The sequence below is a fragment of the Geotrypetes seraphini genome, chromosome 5 (assembly GCF_902459505.1).
Source record: "Geotrypetes seraphini chromosome 5, aGeoSer1.1, whole genome shotgun sequence".
Taxonomy (NCBI): Eukaryota; Metazoa; Chordata; class Amphibia; order Gymnophiona; family Dermophiidae; genus Geotrypetes; species Geotrypetes seraphini.
In genome coordinates, this window is record NC_047088.1 from 151,114,666 (window position 1) to 151,137,405 (window position 22,740).

General features: G+C 41.1%; 1 protein-coding gene across 2 annotated transcripts in view; it reads right to left on the reverse strand.

Moving 5' to 3' along the window:
- Positions 1-22,740, reverse strand: part of BMPR2 (bone morphogenetic protein receptor type 2) — a 325,794-nt gene that overhangs the window by 85,521 nt on the left and 217,533 nt on the right. For both annotated transcript variants that reach the window (XM_033945719.1, XM_033945717.1), the window contains 2 exons: positions 7,217-7,327; positions 6,085-6,176 (listed from right to left, as the gene is read on the reverse strand). In XM_033945719.1, the coding sequence (XP_033801610.1) occupies positions 6,085-6,176; positions 7,217-7,327 (203 nt within the window). The remainder of the gene's footprint in view (positions 1-6,084; positions 6,177-7,216; positions 7,328-22,740) is intronic.

Here is a 22,740-nt window from a genome sequence, read left to right on the forward strand (position 1 = left end):
AGAAATCCCTCAAACATTACCTGGAAGTTAACTGGGCAGCAGCTGATATTCAGATCAGTGCCTGGTTAGCTTGGACAGACTTCTTGCTGTTGATTAGTGATCGGAATATCAGCCACTAACTGGTTAAGTACCAGCTCCACTTACAGACTACCCTAGTGCAAAGTGGACATTTAGGGGTGGTTTGTGCTGTTATTCAACAGCACTGTCTTATATATTCCTGAATATCAGTAGATAGGTAGGCGCAGTGAATTAGCTGGGCAATAGGCTCTCCTGCCTGGATAATTCAGTTTGAATATCAATCTGATGGCTTTTATCTGCCATAATTAAGTTCAGTCTTGTTCCATTTCACTTTGTATCCAGATATCCAAGAAATTGTTTTATTTGGATTAGTTCTGTTTAAGAATGTTGGAGGTTAGAGAAATATAACAGAATGTCATTGGCGTAGGCAGATAGTTTAATTCAGTGTCCGCTATATTTATTCCATTTTCTCTAGGATTTTGTCTAATAGTGGACAAAAGAGGCTTAAGGGCTAGGTTGAACAACAAAGATGACATAGTTACCCCTGGCAAGAACCTCTGAATAACAAAAATGGGTCAGATAATTCTTTATTAACCATAATAATAGCTGTATAGACTAGAGTAAAGAAGACAAACCATCTTTATATAAAGTTACAGGTTGCAGATTTATTCAATTTGATATACCGCAAAATAACAATGCAATCTAAGCAGTTTACAATTTTAAATAAAATCACATACTGTATTAGAAAAAGATCTCCATTTACTAGATAGGAAAGTCCCCACCAACAGCCCATCCAAATACACAAAAACCCAAAGTACAGTAATATTTTTTTTAATTTAAAAAAAACACTCTAAACAACCAATTCCAAGGGTGAACCTGGAAAGGCCTGCCAAAATAGGTTCTGGAAAACCAAAATGTTGTAAGACACAAAAAAGACACTTCCACTCTACCCGATCAAAGGCCTTTTCTGTGTCAATAGAGACTGTGAGTAACGGGTCATTTACTTGACCAGGCATCTGAGCCATAAAGACTTTTCAAAAAAAAAACAACTTTGTCTGGGTAAATAAGAGGATATATTACTTTGACTGATTTGTTGACTACTAATTTTGGGATGATCTTGTAGTCTAAATTCAAAAGTGAGACTGGGCGGTAGTTCTTAATCAATTGAGGATTCCCTATTAGGCTTAGATAGGACTATGACATGAGCTCCAGAAATCGCTCTAAAGTATCCGGGTAAGACAGCAGGTTGGAGAAATATGAATATAATTTTGCTATAAGAAAAGCAGGGAAGATTTTAAAGAATTCTGCTGGCAGTCTATCTGGTCCAGCAGCTTTAGATACAGCTAAAGACTTTATGGCTAGTTTACCAGAATGTAGAGATAGGTTCAGTAATTCAGTAGAAGTAGATTCAGACTTGTATAAATATTGATTAAAGGATTTGAATAGACAAAGAATATCTGAAGAAGTGGTCATTAAGGAGCAAGAGGAAGTGTTAAGAGTGGTTTATCCTGTGTTTAACATGTCTGACTAAGATATGAAGCTAGGAATTTGCTCAACTTGTTGGCAGAGGCACAGTATACTGAGCTCTGCTTAGAGTATATAGCAGTGGCAATATGGCTTAAAATATTACTGTATTTGAATTTAAGTTGTTGTAATCTGTGAAAAGATTGTTCATAGTAGTTGGAATAGAGAGTAGTTTCTATATCATGTATTTCTTTTACCAAAAAGGATAATTTGGATCTATGTTTTTCTTTTGATGTGCAACACAGCTTATAGTCAAATAATTTTTATTGAGCCAAATATAATGCAAAGGTACAGCTTATACAAGTGGATAACACAGAGCTCCAAGTTTAAACAATAATATAAAAGTGCAATCTATGAAAACCCCAGTCCTCCCCCACTGAGTCTTCATCCCAAGTCAACAGCAAAATTTAAGGAACAGACTAGAAAGTAAGAGCACATAAGCATACAAGTCAAACATAGAGGAATATCAACAGTTCAAAAGGCGGCTATGCACCAGTGGAGTCTTGGTGTCCCAAAAAGGTTCCCATGCTGCTTGAAAATGAGCCCCTCTCACAGAGGAAAAATATTTAATATCTCTGTGTTCCCAGGTTAATAAGTAGATCAGCTGAGTCCTCCAAAGGGAAAAGGCGAGAGCTTCAGCATCCAGCCACCTAATCAGAATACATTGTAGAGCAATCAGAACTGATCATTTAAGGAAAGTGCTTGTTCCCTTTTGTCTAGGATGATGAGCCAGAATATAGTTAAAATGCACAGTTGGGGAGCGCCAAACAGTCATCTTCCAAATGGTTCCAATGAAGGTGAAAACCTGGTCCCAGAAACCAGTGATGCAGGGGCAAGTTCAGAACATGTGGCACAAACTCGCCTCTGGCTGACCACATTTTGCACAATCTGCCGTTAAACGAAACCTCGAAAGGCTTGCTTGCTTATAATGCAGTGCCCAGAAATACATATATGTCCTTAGAGAAGGCAATTTTTTAAGAGCATTTAACACAATGTCATCTGGCAATACAACTTGAAGATCACGAGACCGAGAGGCCTGCAATCTATGATGGTCAAGCAAAGGAGTCTCATCTTTCAAATATCTGTGATGAAATTTGAGTGGTACTTTCATCTGGAAGCCAAAAGTGTAAGCAGTAGGTAAAAGCTCCTGACAGCAAGAATCCAGATTCGACTTCCCTAAGGAAGTAACGTAGTGATAGATCTGCAGTGCAGCATAGCCTATAACTTCACCTCTTATCCAAGCTTTGCAAGATTCCCAAATAGTTGAATATGAAACAGATGAGGTTTCATTATGTAAGAAGAATTCTTCAGATAAGGATCAGATCTGGTTTAAAAAGTCTTCATCTAATAATAAAGCTGTATTCAATCTCCTTGTGGGTTGATTTGAGCAGTGAAGAGACCATTTAAAGGAGCAGGAGGAGACAGCTGCATGATCTGATATATTTATATCATGTATTTTAGATACTTGTAATAATATTTTGTATTTTAGATACTTGTAATAATAATATTTTAGATACTTGTAAGCAGGGCTGTGGAGTCAGAGTTGGAGTGGGAGTTGAGGAGTCGAGACAATTTTAGGTAGTCAGGAGTCAGAAACTGAGGAGTCAGCGTATTTATCTACTGACTCCACAGCTCTGATTTCAAAACATATAGATAAACCAGGGCTATGGAGTTGGAGTCGGAGACAATTTTGGGTATCTGGAGTCAGAGTCGTGGGTACCAGAAACTGAGGAATCGTAGTCGTAGTCGAAGGATTTATCTATTGACTCCACAGCCCTGCTTGTAAGTCTGTATCAAATCTTTTGATCCAAAAATAATCCAGTCTTGAATAAATATATTTGATGTAGTGGTAAATAGTCTCTGAGATGGATGTTGCAGATGCCATAAATCACTCCAACCATATTAAGAACATAAGAACTGCCATATTGGGTCAGACCAAAGGTCCATCAAGCCCAGTATCCTATTTCCAACAGTGGCCAACCCAGGTCACATGTACCTGACAAGATACCAAGGAGTAAAACAGATTTTATGCTGCTTATCCTAGGAATAAGCAGTGGATTTCCCCAAGACATCTCAATAATGTCTTATGGACTTCTCTTTTAGGAAATTATCTAAAACTTTTTTGAACCCTGCTAAGCTAACTGATTTCACCACATTCTCTGGCAACAATTCCAGAGTTTAATTAAATGTTATGTGAAGAAATTTTTCTCCTGTTTGTTTTAAATCTACTACTAAGTAGCTTTATTGCATGCCCCCTAGTCCTAGTATTTTTGGAAAGAGTAAACAAGCAATTCACATCTACCCTTTCCACTCTACTTGGTATTTAAAAACTTCTATCATATCACCCCTAAGCCGTCTCTTCTCCAAGCTGAAGAGCCCTAGCCACTTTAGCCTTTCCCCACTTTAGCCTTTCCCCATCCCTTTTATCTTTTTTTTAAAATAAATTTTATTGGTCAAAGCAGCCAATACAAAAACATGGAACACAAAGCATACATCAATGTGATCCAACAACAGTGCAAACAGTCCAGGAAGGGTAATGAGAAACACATCACCTGGATATCAACAAATACAAAGACAGCAATAGAAAGGGTACGCCAGAGAAGACCCCCATTAATATCCTGGTGAAAGAGAGCAAGAAGAAGAGCTCACCCTCCTGGAATACTAGTCAGGGCTGCAATAACATTTTGAATTCGAACTCGAAACCACACACTTTCCCTGAACAGTCTAACAAGCAACATCTTCCGAAGCAAAACAGTCTAACCTCACCAAGCATTCCCCAGACATACCCCATTCACTCATCAATCAAACCGGCTTGAGAGCAGGCAACCAGAACCCGGTCATGGCGGGGTAGTAGGTACAGCTGTCTCAGCTGCATCTTTTATTATTTTCGTCGCCCTTCTCTGTACCATTTCTAATTTCACTACATCTTTTTTGAGATATGGCAACCAGAATTACACATAGTATTTGAGGTGCAGCCGTACCAAAGAGCAATACAAAGACATCATAACATTTTAGTCTTTGTTTTCCATTTCTTTCCTGATAATTCCTAACATTCTATTTGCTATTTTAGCTGCCACCACACACTGAGCTGAGGGTTTCAACACATCCTCAATGAAGACACCTAGATCCTTTTCCTGGGTGCTGACTCCCAACATTGAATGCTGCATTATGAAGCTATAGTTCTTTCCTCCTTCCCACATGCGTCACTTTGCAGTTGCTCACATTAAACATCATCTGCTATTTTGATGCAGAATCTCCCAGTCTCAAAAGGTCCTCTTACAATTTTTCACAATCCTCTTGCATAAGAGAAAAAAGAGAAGTTCTAATTTGCAATTTAGCAGGTCAAAATGTTGAAGTTATGTCTCGAAAAGGATCCAAAGAGAAGTTGAAGTCTCCAACAAGTAAACTGTGTGAGCAGCAAGATAAATTAAGGGAGGCCAGTAGTGTTTTAAAAAAAGATGGTATCATCTGAGTTTGGTGCACATATATTCAGAAGATTTATCAGTTTGCCCATAATAGTGCCTTCTACACAAGCCCAGTGGCCTTCCTATTCAAAAGTAAGTCAGGGACACTGAAATCCAAAGTTTTTGCATATAAAAATTATGACTCCATTCTTTTTTTCCAAAGAATGGAGCCGAATAACATTGATCAAAGTAGTTTTTTATTAAGTTTCTTAGCTTCTAGTTCAGAAACATGAGATTCTTGTAAAAAAGCATATATCAGCTTTTAGATGTTTAAGATAAAGTATTTTTTTCTTTTGATAACATTTTTGATACCTTGAACATTTAAAGACACAAAGGGGCAGATTCTATAAACGGGCGTCCCTAAGAAAACTGAAGTGTGGCACTGAGTTCACTATCTGAGGTTCCAACTGGCTTAAATAAGATTGAATGGGAAGGAATATTGATTTGTTTTAACTTTATAAAGTAGCCACACAGTTGCCCTTATTTTTCCTTGAGTAAATTTATAAAGTTACAGAGGCTGTATGCTATGTTTAGAAAACAGGTGCAACATATGAACCTAGAAGCTTTGATATCTACATGTCCAATTATAAAGTAGCTTATAAATGGGAATTTTTTCAAAAGGCAGTGTTTTATGTATAGAAATTGACTTTTCTAAAAGTGTCCTACTGACAGGCATATAAATTTATATACTTAAAGCCTTTTTACACATAAGTTTATCTGAACTGAGCAAACATATTCCTGAAGGCAGGGGTGGGAAGGGGCTAGCACTTATGGTTAGACTTTATAAAATACATACAATCTTTTGCTGCATTTTGATAACTTCCCCCCCCTAAATAGCCCAATACTAATTATAAAGTGAGAGGTATTATCAATATGGGCCACCTTTAAGATGTGTTATTTTACTGTTAGCTCTAGTTATTAGTTAATTATATTTTGTTGCATAAAATAGGACCTGTGGTAAAATAACATGGTTCAGTGGTAGCCCATATTGATATCTATACCCCATATCTTCTAAATATCTATGGATACGGGACTTATATGTTGGGTCAATGGTACATATTTAATAAGCATTTCTTACCTCTAATAGTTTAAGATTGTCTAAGTCCAGAGAGGGCTCTGAAGTTGCTGCCTCCATCATGTCCATACTATGAAGACCTTGTTTTCGATCCCCTGTAGGGAAAGGATTAAAATGCATGGAGACTATTTCCGCAGATTTTAGTAAACATCTGCACATCATAAAAGAAAAGCATATACAGGTAAGAGGCTCTCTATAGTACAAGATACTTGGGTCTGGGAGATTAAGGGCTCCTTTTACAAAGGTGCGCTAGCGTTTTTTGGGGCACGCACAGGATTAGCGCACGCTAGCTGAAAAAATACAGCCTGCTTAAAAGGAGGCGGTAGCGGCTAGCGTGTGCGGCATTTTAGCGTGCGCTAAAACCGCTAGCACACCTTTGTAAAAGGAGCCCTAAAATCTGGTACATAGCAGTGTTAGTTGATCAAGGGACAGAAAAAGAATGTGTAAACAAATTATTTTGGACGACATATCTAGAAAGCAATATAATTTTAGGCTTTGTAATTCGTGCCTTCCTAGTCAGAGAAAAAAAATACATTGACTAGGGCTACATGAATAATTTATTAGTGATATGTCCATGGTTCATAGACAAAAGCACGCACCGACAACCCAGCGCAGACAACTGAGCGCAAGGTGAAAGTGCGCCGAAGAAAAACAGTATTTTAAGGGGCTCCGATGGGGGGTGTTGGTGGGGAACCCCCCACTTTACTTAATAGAGATCGCGCCGGCGTTGTGGGGGGTTTGGGGGGTTGTAACCCCCCTCATTTACTGGAAACTTAACTTTTTCCCTCTTTTTTAGGGAAAAAGTGAAGTTTTCAGTATAATGTGGGGGGTTACAACCCCCCAAAACCCCCCACAATGCCGGCGCAATCTCTGTTAAGTAAAGTGGGGGGGGGGTTCCCCCCCACACTCCCCAACACCCCCCCGTCGGAGCCCTTTAAAATTCTGTTTTTCTTCAGCACGCTTCCGCCTTGCACTCAGTTGTCTGCGCTGGGTTATCGGTACGCCTTTGTCATTGCGCGCTTTTGACCTGTCACTATGTCCATATTCAGTCTTCAGCCAGAGATAGGAAATATAATTTTTTTTTCCTGAAACAAACAAAAAACTATATTTTTAAAAAAGTTTCACAGCTTCTTACCTCCAAACATCCTGTATCCAAAGAGAGCAGCAGTTATCAAAACAGCTAATGCAAACACTGATGACAGGGCAATAACTATAGTTTCTTCACGACGGAATTGATGAGATGGAGCTGAAATAACCATAAAACATTTTAAAAACTATTAGATAAGTAACAAACAATATAGTCACATTCTTTATACTGTATATAATACAGATTAACTGATAAAGTTTCAATGCATTATTACATTACATTACATTAGTAATTTCTATTCCGCCATTACCTTGCGGTTCAAGGCGGGTTACATATGAATTATCAGGACATTTAGAAGAACATAAGGAGTGGTCTGGCTATTTTCTAAGTTGCTAAGGAATGGAGAGTATTGCAGGTGATGCTTGAGGTAGATCTAGTTGTGTTAGTTTGGATTTATGTATTTTTTAAATAGTAGAGTTTTTGTTTCTTTTTTGAAGGTTTTGTAGTCTGTGGTCGAGATCAGTAGATTGGAGAGTTGGTGGTCCAGCTTTGCTGCTCAAGTGGCTAGGAGGTTGTCATACATAAGAACATAAGAATTGCCGCTGCTGGGTCAGACCATTGGTCCATCATGCCCAGCAGTCCACTCACATGGTGGTCCTTCGGTCAAAGACCAGCGCCCTAATTGAGACTAGCCCTAACAGCGCACGTTCTTGTTCAGCAGGAACTTGTCTAACTTTATCTTGAATCCCTGGAAGGTGTTTTCCCCTATGACATACTCCGGAAGATCATTCCAGTTTTCTACCACTCTCTGGGTGAAGAAGAACTTTCTTACATTTGTACGGAATCTATCCCCTTTCAACTTTAGAGAGTGCCCTCTCGTTCTCCCTACCTTGGAGGGGTGAACAACCTGTCCTGATCTACTAAGTCTATCCCTTTCAGTACCTTGAATGTTTCGATCATGTCCCTTCTCAATCTCCTCTGTTCGAGGGAGAAGAGGCCCAGTTTCTCTAATCTTTTGCTGTACGGAAGCTCCTCCAACCCCTTAACCATCTTAGTCACTCTTCTATGGACCCTTTTGAGTAGTACCATGTCCTTCTTCATGTACGGCGACCAGTGCTGGACGCAGTACTCCAGGTGAGGGCACACCATGGCCCGGTACAGAGGCATAATAACCTTCTCCAATCTGTTCGTGATCCCCTTCTTTATCATTCCAGCATTCTGTCCGCCCCTTTCACCACCGCCGCACATTGTGCGGATGGCTTCATCGACTTGTCGATCAGAACTCCCAAGTCCCTTTCCTGGGAGGTCTCTCCAAGTACCGCCCCAGACATCCTATATTTGTGCATGAGATTTTTGTTACCGACATGCATCACTTTACACTTATCCACGTTGAATCTCATCTGCCATGTCGATGCCCATTCCTCGAGCCTGATTATGTCACGTTGCAGATCTTCGCAATCCACCTGCATCTTTACTACTCTGAATAACTTCATATCGTCCGCAAATTTAATCACCTCGCTCATTGTACCTATGTCCAGATCGTTTATAAAGATGTTGAAGAGCACGGGTCCAAGCACCGAGCCCTGTGGCACCCCACTGGTGACGCTCTTCCAGTCCGAGTATTGTCCATTTACCCCCACTCTCTGTTTCCTATACTCCAGCCAGTATTTTATCCATGTGAGTATTTCACCCTCAATTCCATGGCTCGCAATTTTCTGAAGTAGTCATTCATGCCTACTTTTCGGTAGGGTGTCAAAAGCATGGAGGACAACTGTGCACTGACAATCCCGCATTGACATTTGAGCACAGGAGAAAAGCGCACCACTGCTTCTGCAGCTTTGAGGCCTTCCCTTTTGCATTGTAAGGGGGGGTAACCTCCCGGTCTACACTTAGAAGTCCTCGTGTTCCTGTTGGGGGGCCAGTACACTGAAAACCCCCATTCTCCTTCCCATTTTCACTCTTTGGGCATTTTCAGTGTAGTGGGAGGTTCCCCCACACACACCCCTAATGGGAGAACGAGGACTTCTAAGTGAAGTATGTGTGTGTCGGGGGTGGTCCACCCCCCACACACCGTTAGAGTGCAAAATGGAAGGCCTCAGAGCAGTGGAGGTACACTTTTATCCTGCACTCAAATGTCAATGCACTGTTGTCTTCCGCAGTTATGACGCGTCACCTACTTTTCAGGTTGGCAATGTTAGGTGTCAGAGTGTCTCAGCTTAGGTTTTTCTAAGTGGCACTCTGAGTTCAATGAGGAACTCTTGTTTTTGTTTTTTTTAATTTATCAATTAACTTCAATGACACAGTCAATTAGAACTCCATTTAAACTAATTAACATAATTTGGGTTGCATGTGGATTTTGGGGTATTGCTAGGCATCCGTGATTAGGGCACCTAAGCGATGATTAACATAGGTACAGTTTATAGAATCTAGCCCTAAGTGCTAAGGAGTCCATTTTATACCTATGGACTTCTTAACATTTAGCACATGCTAAGCTTTGGTAAAAGGGCCCCCAAATATTTGGACGGTAACTTTTTAATAGGTCAGATAGGTTGGGTGGCTTAAAAGGTGCTTATTTGTAGCATATTTTATATAAGGAGTAAATCATCAATATTAATTTTTACCTAAAATGAGGTCTAATGTCAAAATGTGCATTCTATTATACAAAAGACTTGCTGAACATGAAGCATTTTGGATTCTATAAATGGTTCCTAAATTGGTAGGTGCCTAGGGAAATGGTGCCTACCGCATGCCAATCAAATTTAGGCCTCATTTGTAGAATTGTGCCTACTGGCATTTAAATCGAGTTAGGCACTGATAGTTGTCTACAACTTAGGCACTGGTATATTAGACCAGGGTTTTCCTGGCCTAAAATACCAGCACCCAACTCTTTCCATGCTCAAACTCTGCCCCTAACCATGCCTACTTTTCGTGTAGGCGCCTTGTCAATTTCAGCACGGATCTTACATTAATCGTTTTTAATTAACTTTTAATGGTGTTTTCAATTATCATACCAATTAAGCCAAATAAAACATTTCAAGTTCTGTGCGGAAATCAGATGAGCGCTGCTGATCTAGGCACCATTTATAGGCTCAGGCCCAAAATGTTTGGTTACGTTTTGGAAAATTTAATTTTGGCTGATTCTAATTAATTTTTTTAGTTTATTTTACACGTTTATATTTAAAAAATAATTTGTAACCTGCTGTAACCTATAAAAATTGATCAAATAAATGTCAATTTATAAGTTAATATACACTGAACTGATTATGCATGCACTAAAATTTTTAAGATACATAACAAATCAAATGTATGTTAACACTACACATCACTGGTATTTGGTGACACATATAGCAGGATCAATCAGAAGTGGAGCAGCCTAATGGTTGAAAGCACTGACCTAAGAACCAGGAAAACCACGGTTCAAATGCTACAGCAGGTTATAAAACTGTGGTAGTGATTCCTGTGCATCGCTTTTGCCACACTGAGTCTTGTAACTATGGCATTGTAAAAGGGGCCCTTAACTCTCCATTGCCTCAGGTACAAACTGAGGGGAAGATTCTCAAATGTTCATGGTAAAATCAGACGAGCCACAGTCGCAGCCGTTAATGTAATAATTTAAAAAAGGCGAGTCATTCTTAAAAAGCCTCACATGCAAATGGGGTTCGCAAAGAGTCACAGAATGTCGCTAAATTTGCATGTGCTGATCGCTGGTGATAGCAATCGGCACACGCGCAGAATAAACCCACAAATAAAAAAAATAAAAGTAAAAAAAGTCCCCATACTGAAGATCGGCAGGAGGGATACCCATAGGAGGTGCCTTAAGAAACCTGGTCCAATCAGAGCATTAGGCCCCTCCCTGGCACATCCCAGGATGCACTGGGGAGGGTAAGGCCCACCATTTTGAAGAGGCGGACCTGCTGGCTGGAGGGAGTAGGCATCCTTCCAGCCGGCCTTCGTAAACAAGGTAAGGGAGGAGGGGTTTGTCGGCGGTATGGGGGGGTCGTTGAAGGCACAACGGCGGCGGAGGGAGGAAGTGGGCATCCCTTCTGCTGCCAGGTGGGGATGCTTGACGGTGGAAAAATTTTCTGGCAGGTCTGAACTGTTAAACCTTACTTTCCTGTCAATGCCTGAGCCATAAAGAAAGCCTAGGACAGCTCAGACCTGCTAGAAAATTTTGCTTGCAAATACAGGACAGTGAGGTTAAGGAATCACCTGGCGATAACAGAGAATTGCCCAGAGTGCTCATTTAAACATTAATAACTTCATTGTAATACATTTGCATGGCAGAGTCGGAGACTGCTAGGAAGCTCGGAGAAGACCATGATAAGCCATTTTGATAATCCGTTGCTAAAATACACGAATGCTAAACTGGCTGGAACCAGTTTAGTGACCACATTAAAGTTTTGAGACTCCTCCCCTGAGAGTGTAAGCCCTCCAGGGACAAAAAATACCTGTTGTATCTCAATGTAATTCATCCTGAGTTACTACTTAAAAGCTATAAACAAATTCTCTTCCCCAAAAATCAAAAACAAATACAGCAGACTCTCTGTAACCGGAACTCAATTAACCAAAACTCTCAAGCAACCAGAAAAAAAAATCTAAGAAATGCTGTAATACTTTAAATAAAAATGAAAATAAAATCAATTTCTGGTGGAAATTTAAGTGTAAACTTGGCACACCACATCTAAGTATGCCCACAAGTTGCCTACCACAAGTCCGGTAGCTAGTCTAGAACAATTTATGGTAGGGCATAGTATAGGATATAGTATTAGTTAGGCCTATTTTATCATAACTCTCAAGCAACCAGAAACTACATCTATCATCCCCCATGGGTGCCCATTAACTGAAAGTCCACAGTACTAAATTAATAAAAACCAAAAACACTCCAACATTGAACAGCAACATCACTCAGGACAGTGCTATACATGAGCAAATGCAGCTGTACAGGGCACAAATATGGAGGAGGTACATAAATGGCTCCCAGCCCACTGTCTCTTCTCTTTGAAAGTGGTGATTTGGATAGGGTGAGGTAAGGAGGGCACCTGTGGGTAAGCTGCAAAGGGCACACCTTAGTATAGTCCTGACTCACAGCTTTCAAGCAGCATTTACATGTGTTACATGGCAGATTGTATTACTTGTACATGTAAAACAGCCAGTGAAACAACCAAGCTCTGAAACTCAAATATTTGGCATTCTGAGGTAGTTATAAACACTTGTGGGATAAGCACAATTCCCACCTCAAACTCTCCTTCCAAACCCACCTAAACGAGAAGTTAACTGACATGTATGCCCAGGGTTGCCAAATGGATCCAGATTCACCTGACAGGGTTCATCTAGTCCTAGGTTTATCCTATTGCATGCAGGGATTAATCTTGCTTTCTTAGGGAATATAATGGAAAAATCAGAATTACAAGTCCATGCATGCAATGGGGCAAATCCAGGACTATATCAACACTATTGGGCAAATCTGGATTCAGTTGGCAACCCTACGTATAACCAACTCGAAATAGATATAAGGGATCATGGATTTTATATAGCACCTTTCTGTGGTACAACCAAAGTAGTTTACATTTATTATGTATATGGTAAGTCCTTTCTTTGTGTAACTGTTGATGGGGAAATGTTTTGAAGCATACATGTAGTGCTATTGTAAAATATAGTCTATATCAGTGGTCTCAAACTCAAACCCTTTGCAGGGTCACATTTTGGATTTGTAGGTACTTGGAGGGCCTCAGAAAAAAAAGTTAATGTCTTATTAAAGAAATGACAATTTTGCATAAGGTAAAACTCTTTATAGTTTATAAATCTTTCCTTTTGGCTAAATCTTAGTATTGTAATTTATAGCTAAAGAGACATATGATCAAGAAACTGTTTTATTTTACTTTTTTGATTATGATAAACATACCGAGGGCCTCAAAATAGTACCTGGTGGGCCACATGTGGCCCCCAGGCCGCATGTTTGAAACCACTGGTATATATGTATACTTTCAAGGATTGCTCAGTCCAAACCCCCTTTAAATGTGTGTGTGCTGCCCAGAATCATATATAAGTAGCATTTGCTCTAAAATCACTTAAATACAGATGCCAATTTACACTGGCAAATCAGCTTTTCATATACAGTGGTACCTCGGAATCCGAACGCCCCAGAACTCGAACAACCTGGAATCCTAACTAAAAATTCAAGCAAATTTTGTCCCAGAATCTGAACTCTGCTTTGGAATCTGAACGTCCTGCACCGACCCCGGGACACCCTGCACCAACCCTGGGAACCCGCAGTATTTCTCCCCCGAGGCCACCGGCGCTGCTCCTTCCCTTCACGATCACCTCCTCCCTCCCACTGACTGGCCCTGTCCTTACCCGTGTGCCACCGGTGTTAGAAAGCGCCTGCCGCCAGTTTTCTGCTGGGATGCTGCTGGGCCTTGAGCATCTGCGCATGCTCAAGGCCTTCTGGATCTCACCCTCACCGAGAATCTCAGAGAGGGTAAGATCCAGAAGGCCTTCAGCATGCGCAGATGCTCAAGGCCCAGCAGAAAACTGGCGGCAGGCACTTTCTAACACCAGCAGTGCATGGGTAAGGACAGGGCCAATCAGTGGGGGGGGGGGGGGGAGGAGGAGGCGATCGCGAAGAGAGGGAGCAGCGCCAGTGGCCTCGGGGGGAGCATGGGAGTCAGGGTGAGTCTGGCAGGAGTGGGCCAGCATCTGAGAGTCCCGGCGGAGGGGGGTAGTGGCATCTGTGAGAGGGGGGCAGCATCCGGGAGCGGCAGTGCCAACGGTGCTTATTTGGGCTCGTGATGGCAGCAGCGGTTTGATTTACTGCCAACACCCTGGAGCCGGGGTGCACCATCACCACCCGCACAACCCGTAGTGACATGAGCACCCTGCAGTACAGCCCCCACCAAGGTACCACTGTATTTTTAATATTGTCCTTAAAATCCAGGGCATTTACTGTTACAATTTCCATTTGTGGGACCCAGGAACAGATTAATCCAGTTTCTATTATTTTCAATGGGAAAAATTGTCTTGGAACTCGAACAGGGCTCTGGAACGAATTAAGTTCAGATTCCAAGGCATCACTGTATATGAAAATAATCTATCTGTTATAGAACCACCGCCTTAATTTGTAACACTGTATCTTACTTTTCAGTTTGGGATCTTGTCAGTTGAACAAAATCAAACAAACTTTCAGTGAAAGTCTCAAATTCATGAAGCTTGTTTTACTAAAACTGTGCTAGTAGAGCAGTGAACTTCCTTACATAAATTTTTTAAATGTAAGATCAGACTCTACAATCAAAAAAGAATGTGAACTGGTCAGTGACTTTTTCTTTATACCCTTCATAGCCCAAACATCAAGTTCATACAAGGTGCAAAACTGAACAGGATGTCCAATTGCTTTTCCTTTGTGGTCTTAGCCTTTGCTGTCAGCTCGTTTTAAAGAAATGCATGTAAAGAAGGGACATGGTTTTAACTCTGTTGATAATAAAATCTAGCTAACTACACAGCTATCCATTGTCTATTCCCTTCTGCAATTCTGCAAACACATTCCGTGAAAAATTTCTGTAGGCAAAACTAAACATTTGACTTAATTTGTCCCAGATTTTTGGGAGTGATAAGATTACTGTTCGTGTACAATGAAAGACATAATATGCAAACTTCCGTAAAGAACTTCAGATCCAGGCTTTGAGGCACCAGTTTTCCTTTGGATGTGGAAATTTAATGTGCATGCTTATACTATGATGTTTGGCCTTTTAATCAACAGCTGCCAAACAGGTTGCAGCATGCTATGGGGTAATTTTATAAGTCTTTGCTTACATGTAAAAGAGAGTTTTATGTGTTTAAGTGTTTTTATGCCTTTCCTGCATAAGTAATCTGTTATAGAGTTAAATGGTAATGAAAATAGTCCCCTTCTCCATACCCATGCAGTTTTTCTCTTTTCTCTTCCCCAGTCTATTCTCACTCATTTAAGCAAAGAAACATAGAAATATAGAGTATGACGGCAGAAAAGAGCCGACGGCCCAACAAGTCTGCCCACTCAAGAACCCTCCCTCCTCCCTCCCTCCATCTTTTAAGCATTCCTCTGGAACGACCCCACCTGCCTGTCCCACCATCCTTTGAAGTTGAGCCTGGTTCTGGCCTCGACTACCTGACGTGGAAGTAACTTAGAGCTTAAAGAAAAAAAACTACAGTATTTAGCCATCAAGAAAGTACTGATTATACTTCTCACAATTTCCATGCATGTAAAAATAAGTCTATCAACCATTTCAAGCTTCAGCTGTGTTCTTTGGTAGTCTATGATAAGTCCAGCAAGTGAAAAGGTCCTTTCAGATCAGTACTGGTTGCTGGAACAGCTAAAAAATAATTTTATAATGGAAGGTGGATGATAAAATGTTTCTCTTCGAAGTCTGCTAGCTTCTGCTTTTGCAGTGTGGGAAGGACTATAGGGGTACACAAAAACCATAGTTTGACACAGAATTTTAAATGTAGTTACTATATGATTTCACTATTTCTTTTGGGAGGATCCTATAAGTAATTTAAGATGGAAAGTGCAACTTAACAAAGTTTGAGAAACATTGCCATAGATCATCCTTTGCCTTTCCTTCCCCACAGTTAGATTCCTCTGGTTTCTTGTTGCTTTTCTGAATTCCCAGAAGGGTTTATGTCATTGTGAGGCAATTCCACATATTGACCTCCCTCTCTCAGAAGAAATATTTTCTTTTTAAAAATTTTCTTTTTCCTTATTTTTTTATAATAAATCTGACCAAATACACCAGAAAGAAAAGTGCTAGGTCAGACGAGTAGTCCATCGTGCCCAGCAGTCCACTTACGCGGCGGCCCCTAGGTCAAGGACCAGTGCTCTAAATGAGCCCAGCTTCACCTGCGTACTTTCCAGTTGAGCAGGAACGTGTCCAGTTGTGTCTTGAATCCCTGGAGGGTGTTTTCCCCTACGACAGATTCCGGAAGAGCGTTCCAGTTAACCACCACTCTCTGAGTGAAGAAGAACTTCCTTATGTTCGTACGGAATCTATCCCCTTTCAACTTTAGAGAGTGCCCTCTCATTCTCCCTTCCTTGGAGAGGGTGAACAACCTGTCTTTATCTACTATGTCTATTCCTTCAGTATCTTGAATGTTTTGATCATGTCTCTAATCTCTCACTGTACGGCAACTCCTCCAGCCCCTTAACCATTTTAGTCACTCTTCTCTGGACCCTTTTGAGTAGTACGTCCTTCTTCATGTACGGCGACCAGTGCTGGATGCAGTACTCCAGGTGAGGGTACACCATGGCCCGGTACAGCGGCCATGGTACTCCAGGTGAGGGCGTACCATGGCTTTCTCCGGTCTTTTCGTGATCCCTTTCTTTATCATTCCTAGCATTCTGTTCGCTCTTTTTTGCTGCCGCCGCACATTACACAGATGGCTTCATCGACTTATCAATCAGAACGCCCAAGTCTCTTTCCAGGGAGGTGTCTCCAAGTACCGCCCCGGACATCCTGTATTCGTGCATGAGATTTTTGTTACCGACATGCATCACTTTACACTTATCCATGTTGAACCTCATCTGCCATGTCGATGCCCATTTCTCAAGCCTGATTATGTCACGTTGCAGATCTTCGTAATCCCCCTGTGTCTTCACTACTCTGAATAACTTCGTATCGTCCACAAATTTAATCACATCACTCGTCGTACCAATGTCCAAATCATTTATAAAGATGTTGAAGAGCACCAAGCCCAAGCCCTGCGGTACCATACTGGTGACGCTCTTCTAGTCTGACTATTGTCCATTTATCCCCACTCTCTATTTCCTATGCTCCAGCCAGTTTTTAATCCACGTGAGTAATTCACCCTCAGTTCCATGGCTTGCAATTTTCTGAAGTAGTCGTTCATGTGGAACCTTGTCGAATGCCTTCTGAAGATCCAGATATACAATGTCAACCGGGTCACCCTTGTCTATCTATCTGCCTGTTTACTCCCTCGAAGAAGTGCAGCAAGTTCGTCAAACAAGATCTGCCTTTGCTAAAACCATGCTGGCTGGTCCTCATTAGCCCGTGTCCATCAAGGTGATCAATGATGCGGTCCTTTATCAGCGCCTCTACCTTCTTTCCCGGTACCGAGGTCAGACTCACCGGTCTGTAGTTTCCCAGGTCCCCCCTCAAACCTTTTTTTGAAGATCGGCGTAGCATTAACCATGCTTATAGAATGTGATGGAAAAGACTGAGCTGGATTTTGTGGCAATCATGGAACGTGGTTCATGAAAGGCCATGACTAGGATAAAGTTATACCTGGCTATAATCTGTTCAGTAAAGACAGGTTATCATGAAAAGGAGGGGGAGTTTGTTTTGTACCAGCACATAATACAAGTTTGTGGATATTGTTATCAGAGAATTGTTATATTTAAGAAGTATTGTGCATGAAACTGAGATGCTCTGTCCATCAATGTAACCTGATCTGATAGCACATATTGAACCTTTGGTCCATGATCATACTGCATGTGGTAACTGTCTTATGTGTGCCGTTATAGAGACAACTGATATTTTTGTAATCCTGTAGACCATAAACAATATGAACTGAAATATAAAACTGACTGTAAAACAGAAGGGGTGGTTTATTTAATTAAATGTCTGTGCAATAAGATCTATGTGAGACAAATGTCACGGAAGTTGTCTGTCCATTTAACAAAAGCAATATAAAAAAGGCAAAATCAACATGCTGCATTTGTACAGCACGGATTTTTTTTTTCCATTATGAGTATTAGTATTGGAATGTGTGTTTAAGGAAAGGAGGGGTGAGGCTATAAAAAGTATTTGGCACAGAGAGGACAACATTGGATTTACACATTGCATTCTTTAGTTCCATTGGGGCTTAATTCTAATTTTGAATGGCAGCGTTTTTACTGAGGTTTTTTTTTGCCAGCTATACGTTATACCATTTTCTGATTGGTTTAGAGCAAATGTTTTGCCTGTGATTAGTTAAAACTGACCTGAGTGTTTGTATAAGAGGTTAGCCGCCATTTTGTTTTGTGTGGGAAATCAGCAGTGCCAGTTTGAGCAATCGTGAGTATGAGATGGTGCTTTTTGGGCCTATTCTTTGTGTTATTTGTGCTATTGCTTGGTTGTGATTGGATTTTTATGTTGTAAGATTATGTTTTGCTGCAAGTGAAAGTACCTTGATGCAGCAGTAGCAATTTTTCCACTGCAAAATGCTGGCCATGTTGGATTTTAGCAGTGGCAGTACATCCAGTGTGGAATTATGAACAAACACAGTTTATAGAGTTTTCACTGAGGCAGTTGGTTACCTTGTTAAATAGTTTAATACTTTCAGATATATAAGATATTTTAAGCTGTTTGAGTCCTATATAGTCTTGGTCGCTCTTCTTTGAACCTTTTCTAGCGCCACAGAGGGTAGGGTTAAATGGTCACTTTTCTCAATGGAGGAGAGTAAACAGTGGAGTGCCACAGGGGTCTGTACTACAACTGGTGCTATTTAACTTATTTATAAATGATCTGGAAATTGGAATGACGAGTGAGGTGATTAAATTTGCAGATGACACTAAACTGTTCAAAGTTGTTAAAATGTCTGCGGATTGTGAAAAATTGCAGGTGGACCTTAGGAAATTGGAAGACTGGGCATCCAAATGGCAGATGAAATTTAATGTGGATAAATGCAAAGTGATCACATTGGGAATAATAACCTGAATCACAGTTACTTAGCGTGACCATTTACTTTTTTCATCAAAACGGGACATCTATTAATATTCAGTCCCGTCCGAACTCCAGCCCCGCCCCCAATTTCTTCCATTCATTTTCATGTACACACAATATCTTATTAATTCATAATGGTAAACATAAAATTTAAAAAAAACACAAAGCACACTGTATGCGGAGAAAATGTTAATTATTTATGAGTTTCAGGGTTTTTTCAAAGATGTTAAGGCAGGTGACTTTAAAATATGCAATGTCAGTAACTATAGAAAAATAGACAAATATAGTACAAAATATAGACAGCAGATATAAATTCTCAAAGCTGACACATATTGATCACTAAATTGAAAATAAAATCATTTTTACTACCTTTGTTGTCCATCTCTCCCCTTCCTTGTCTCCCTTTTTGTGGTTTATCTTCTCTTCTCTCCTTCTCTTTCCTCCTCCTATTGCCTACCATGGTCTGGCATTTCTGTCCTCCCCTTTCCTGCCCCAGAGGTCTGGCATCTTTCTTGTTTCCCTCTCCATCCCCTCGGTCCAGGATATCTCTATCTCCCCCCATAAGCTCTCCCCCATCCCCATCATGCCTAATTTGGAACCTTGTAATTAATACCCCCCAGCCCTGCTTTGTACTTTTTTTTTTTAACCCAGTTAGTCCAGGCCTAGCATGTTCTCACTTCTTTCCTGTCCGGTTCGATATCCTTTACCTTCCGTCAAGCTAAAAAAACTGCCGGCTTCGGCAGTGATTCAGCGATGTTGCCCACAGCTCCCCTTCCTGCTTTCCGTTTGCCGTGGTCCACCCAGGCAGAAACAGTAAGTTGCGTTATTGGCAGATGTGGAAAGCATGAGAGGGATCTGCGAGCAACGTAGCTGAATCACTGCCGAGGCCGGCAGTGTTTTCAGCTTGACGGAAGGTAAAGGGATATCAGACAGGACAGGAGAGAAGGGCCGTAAAAAGGTGAAGTTCATGACTCTAAGGCCGGGAACACCCCCCTCATGCTTGCACCCGGGGCGGTCCACCCCTCCTACCCTTGGTATGCCGGTGGGGGGAATGCTGGATAAGCAGCATAAAATCTGGTTTTCTACTTGGGTCCTGGGTTGGCCACTGTTGGAAACAGGATACTGGGCTTGATGGACCTTCGGTCTGTCCCAATATGGCAATTCTTATGTTCTTATGGATCATGTGGAGGATAGAGATTGGGAGTGGAAGAGAACACCAACAGCTCACCAATTAGCAGACCATTTCAAACTCAAGATCATCAAAATCAGAACAACCTTCAACAACTTAACTACCACACTCGACGAGTTAATAACAACCCCCACAATAGAAGAAGCCATAACTGCAGACAGAACATGGACCACCTTCCCAACTCTACAATGGCCTGATTTGAACCGACTATATAAAAAATACAGCCACACCTCATGCGACTTGAACTACTGCCCATCGTATCTACTCACAAATGCCTCCCATAAATTCAAAACCAGCCTCACGCAGTGGATACAAAGCACTCTCATAGAAGGCCAATTTCCACAAGATCTTGGAGAGATCATAATCACACCCTTACTGAAAGACCAAAAAGGTCCAGTAGACACACCTACCAACTATAGACCTATCGCTTCGATCCCATTATATGTCAAGCTGATTGAAGGACTTGTGGCTCAATACCTCACCAACTACCTAGCTGACCACAATATACTTCACTCATCTCAATCAGGATTTAGATCTCACCACAGCACGGAAACACTACTAGCAACACTACTGGACATAGCCCGACAACACCTCAGTAAAGGACACAGGATCCTAATTATCCAACTAGATCTTTCCGCCGCCTTCGATCTAGTTGATCATACCATACTACTCCAGATACTTGATGCAATAGGGATCTCAGGGGTGGTTTACAACTGGTTCCAAGGATTCCTTAAAACAAGAACCTACAGAGTTAAGATAAACGATATGAAATCTAACCCATGGTCGAATCCATGCGGAGTCCCGCAGGGATCTCCACTTTCACCCATTCTATTCAATCTCTACATCTCCTCCCTTGGTACCACTCTTGACAACCTAAAAGTAACATCATTCAGCTACGCAGACGACATAACTATTCTCCTCCCCTTCGAAACCCAAGACCACACCTCAACAGGACACCTGGAAACAATACTGAACGAAGTAGAAAAATGGATGACAAACCACAAATTAAAACTAAACTCGGACAAAACCAAATTCTTAATGCTCGAAACAGACAAAAACCCATCCATAACAGACCTGGAAATTAAAGCAATCAAATACCTAATCCAAACCTCCCTCAAAATCCTGGGAGTGCTGATAGACAGATGCTGCACTATGCAGACTCAAATCAACAAAACTACCCAAAAAGCATTCTTCACAATGCGCAACCTAAGAAAAATAAGGAAATTCTTTGACAAAGAACACTACAGGATCATTGTACAATCCCTGGTACTAGGTCTTGTGGACTACTGCAATATCCTATATCTACCATGCCCTACAAACATGATCAAAAAACTACAGACCGTTCAGAACACAGCTCTCAGACTAATCTACTCCCTCGGAAAATATGACCACATCACCAACGCCTACCTAGACTCACATTGGCTACCGATTAAAGCCAGAATTCAATTCAAACTGTACTGTCTAATCTTCAAAGTTTTCAACGGTACTGCACCTGCCTATCTAAACGATCGCCTAAACCGTAACCTTCCACCCAGAATAAGAAGAACACTGACACCATTCTCATATCCACCACTCAATGGCACTCATCGTAAAAAGCTTTATGATAACCTCATAGCAACGCATGCAGCAAAACTCGAACCCTCCATCACTAGATTGTTAACCTCAACATCTGACTTCAAAGCATTCCGTAAAGAAATCAAAACGCTGCTCTTCAAAAAGTATTTACAATCTACCTAATCTCCCTCTCCTCTTCCACCAACCAGGTTTGCTCACTCCCTGGCACCATACCATCAATCGACAAAAAATACATATAAAAAAATAATAAATAAATAAAAAAAATACCTGGAACCTAATTCACCCTACCGAAACCGATTACCTACCAAAGTATGGAAACAGAATATTTGATATGTATAGTAATGTAACCTGATTTATCTTCCATTGTTATTATGTCTACACCCTCACTCTGTCATTAAGTCTATACCCTCAATCTGTATTCTCCAATGTCATGTACCCTCCTGGAAATGTCCAGCTCTCTTCTTATGTAATCCGCTTTGAACCGCAAGGCACAAGCGGAATAAAAATCACTAATGTAATGTAATGTAATGTAATATGAAAAAGTTATTAATTAATTGCAGAGTTAACTGCTATTAACTTGTAGCCCTACTTTAATCCTCTCACTCCATTATTTTCTATCAGTTTTTTTACACTCATTTTAGGGTCAGGCCCACCCAATCAGCAACACCCCTGCTACTCTAGCCCTGAAGTCACTCTGAAAAAAAGAAGTGCTAGGATAATAGGCTCCAACATTTTTCAAAATAATTAGGGATGTCAAAACACCATGCAAAGCTGGATAAGGAGCTTTCTCAGTATTTGGAGTGCTCAGTAGCCACAGAGCTGGATCCTATGGGTAGAACTGCACTGGGATTCTTCCCCACAAATTAAGTCCTGTTTATGTACCCGACCCATATATAACATCTGGCGTTTATGCGGTATTTCAGACAGAAACGCTGGTCCTATCTAACCTGGAATTCAACTGTGAGAAAGTGGAGTGAAGGTTTCAGCCCCTGCGGAACTCCTCCACTAACTCTTTCAGCTTTCTCAAGAGGGGAGAAAGGGCTCCCATCGCTTCTGCCTGAGGTCCAGCACAAGTGCTGCGAGCACCTATTGGCCTGTGCAATCCACCCCCTCATGCC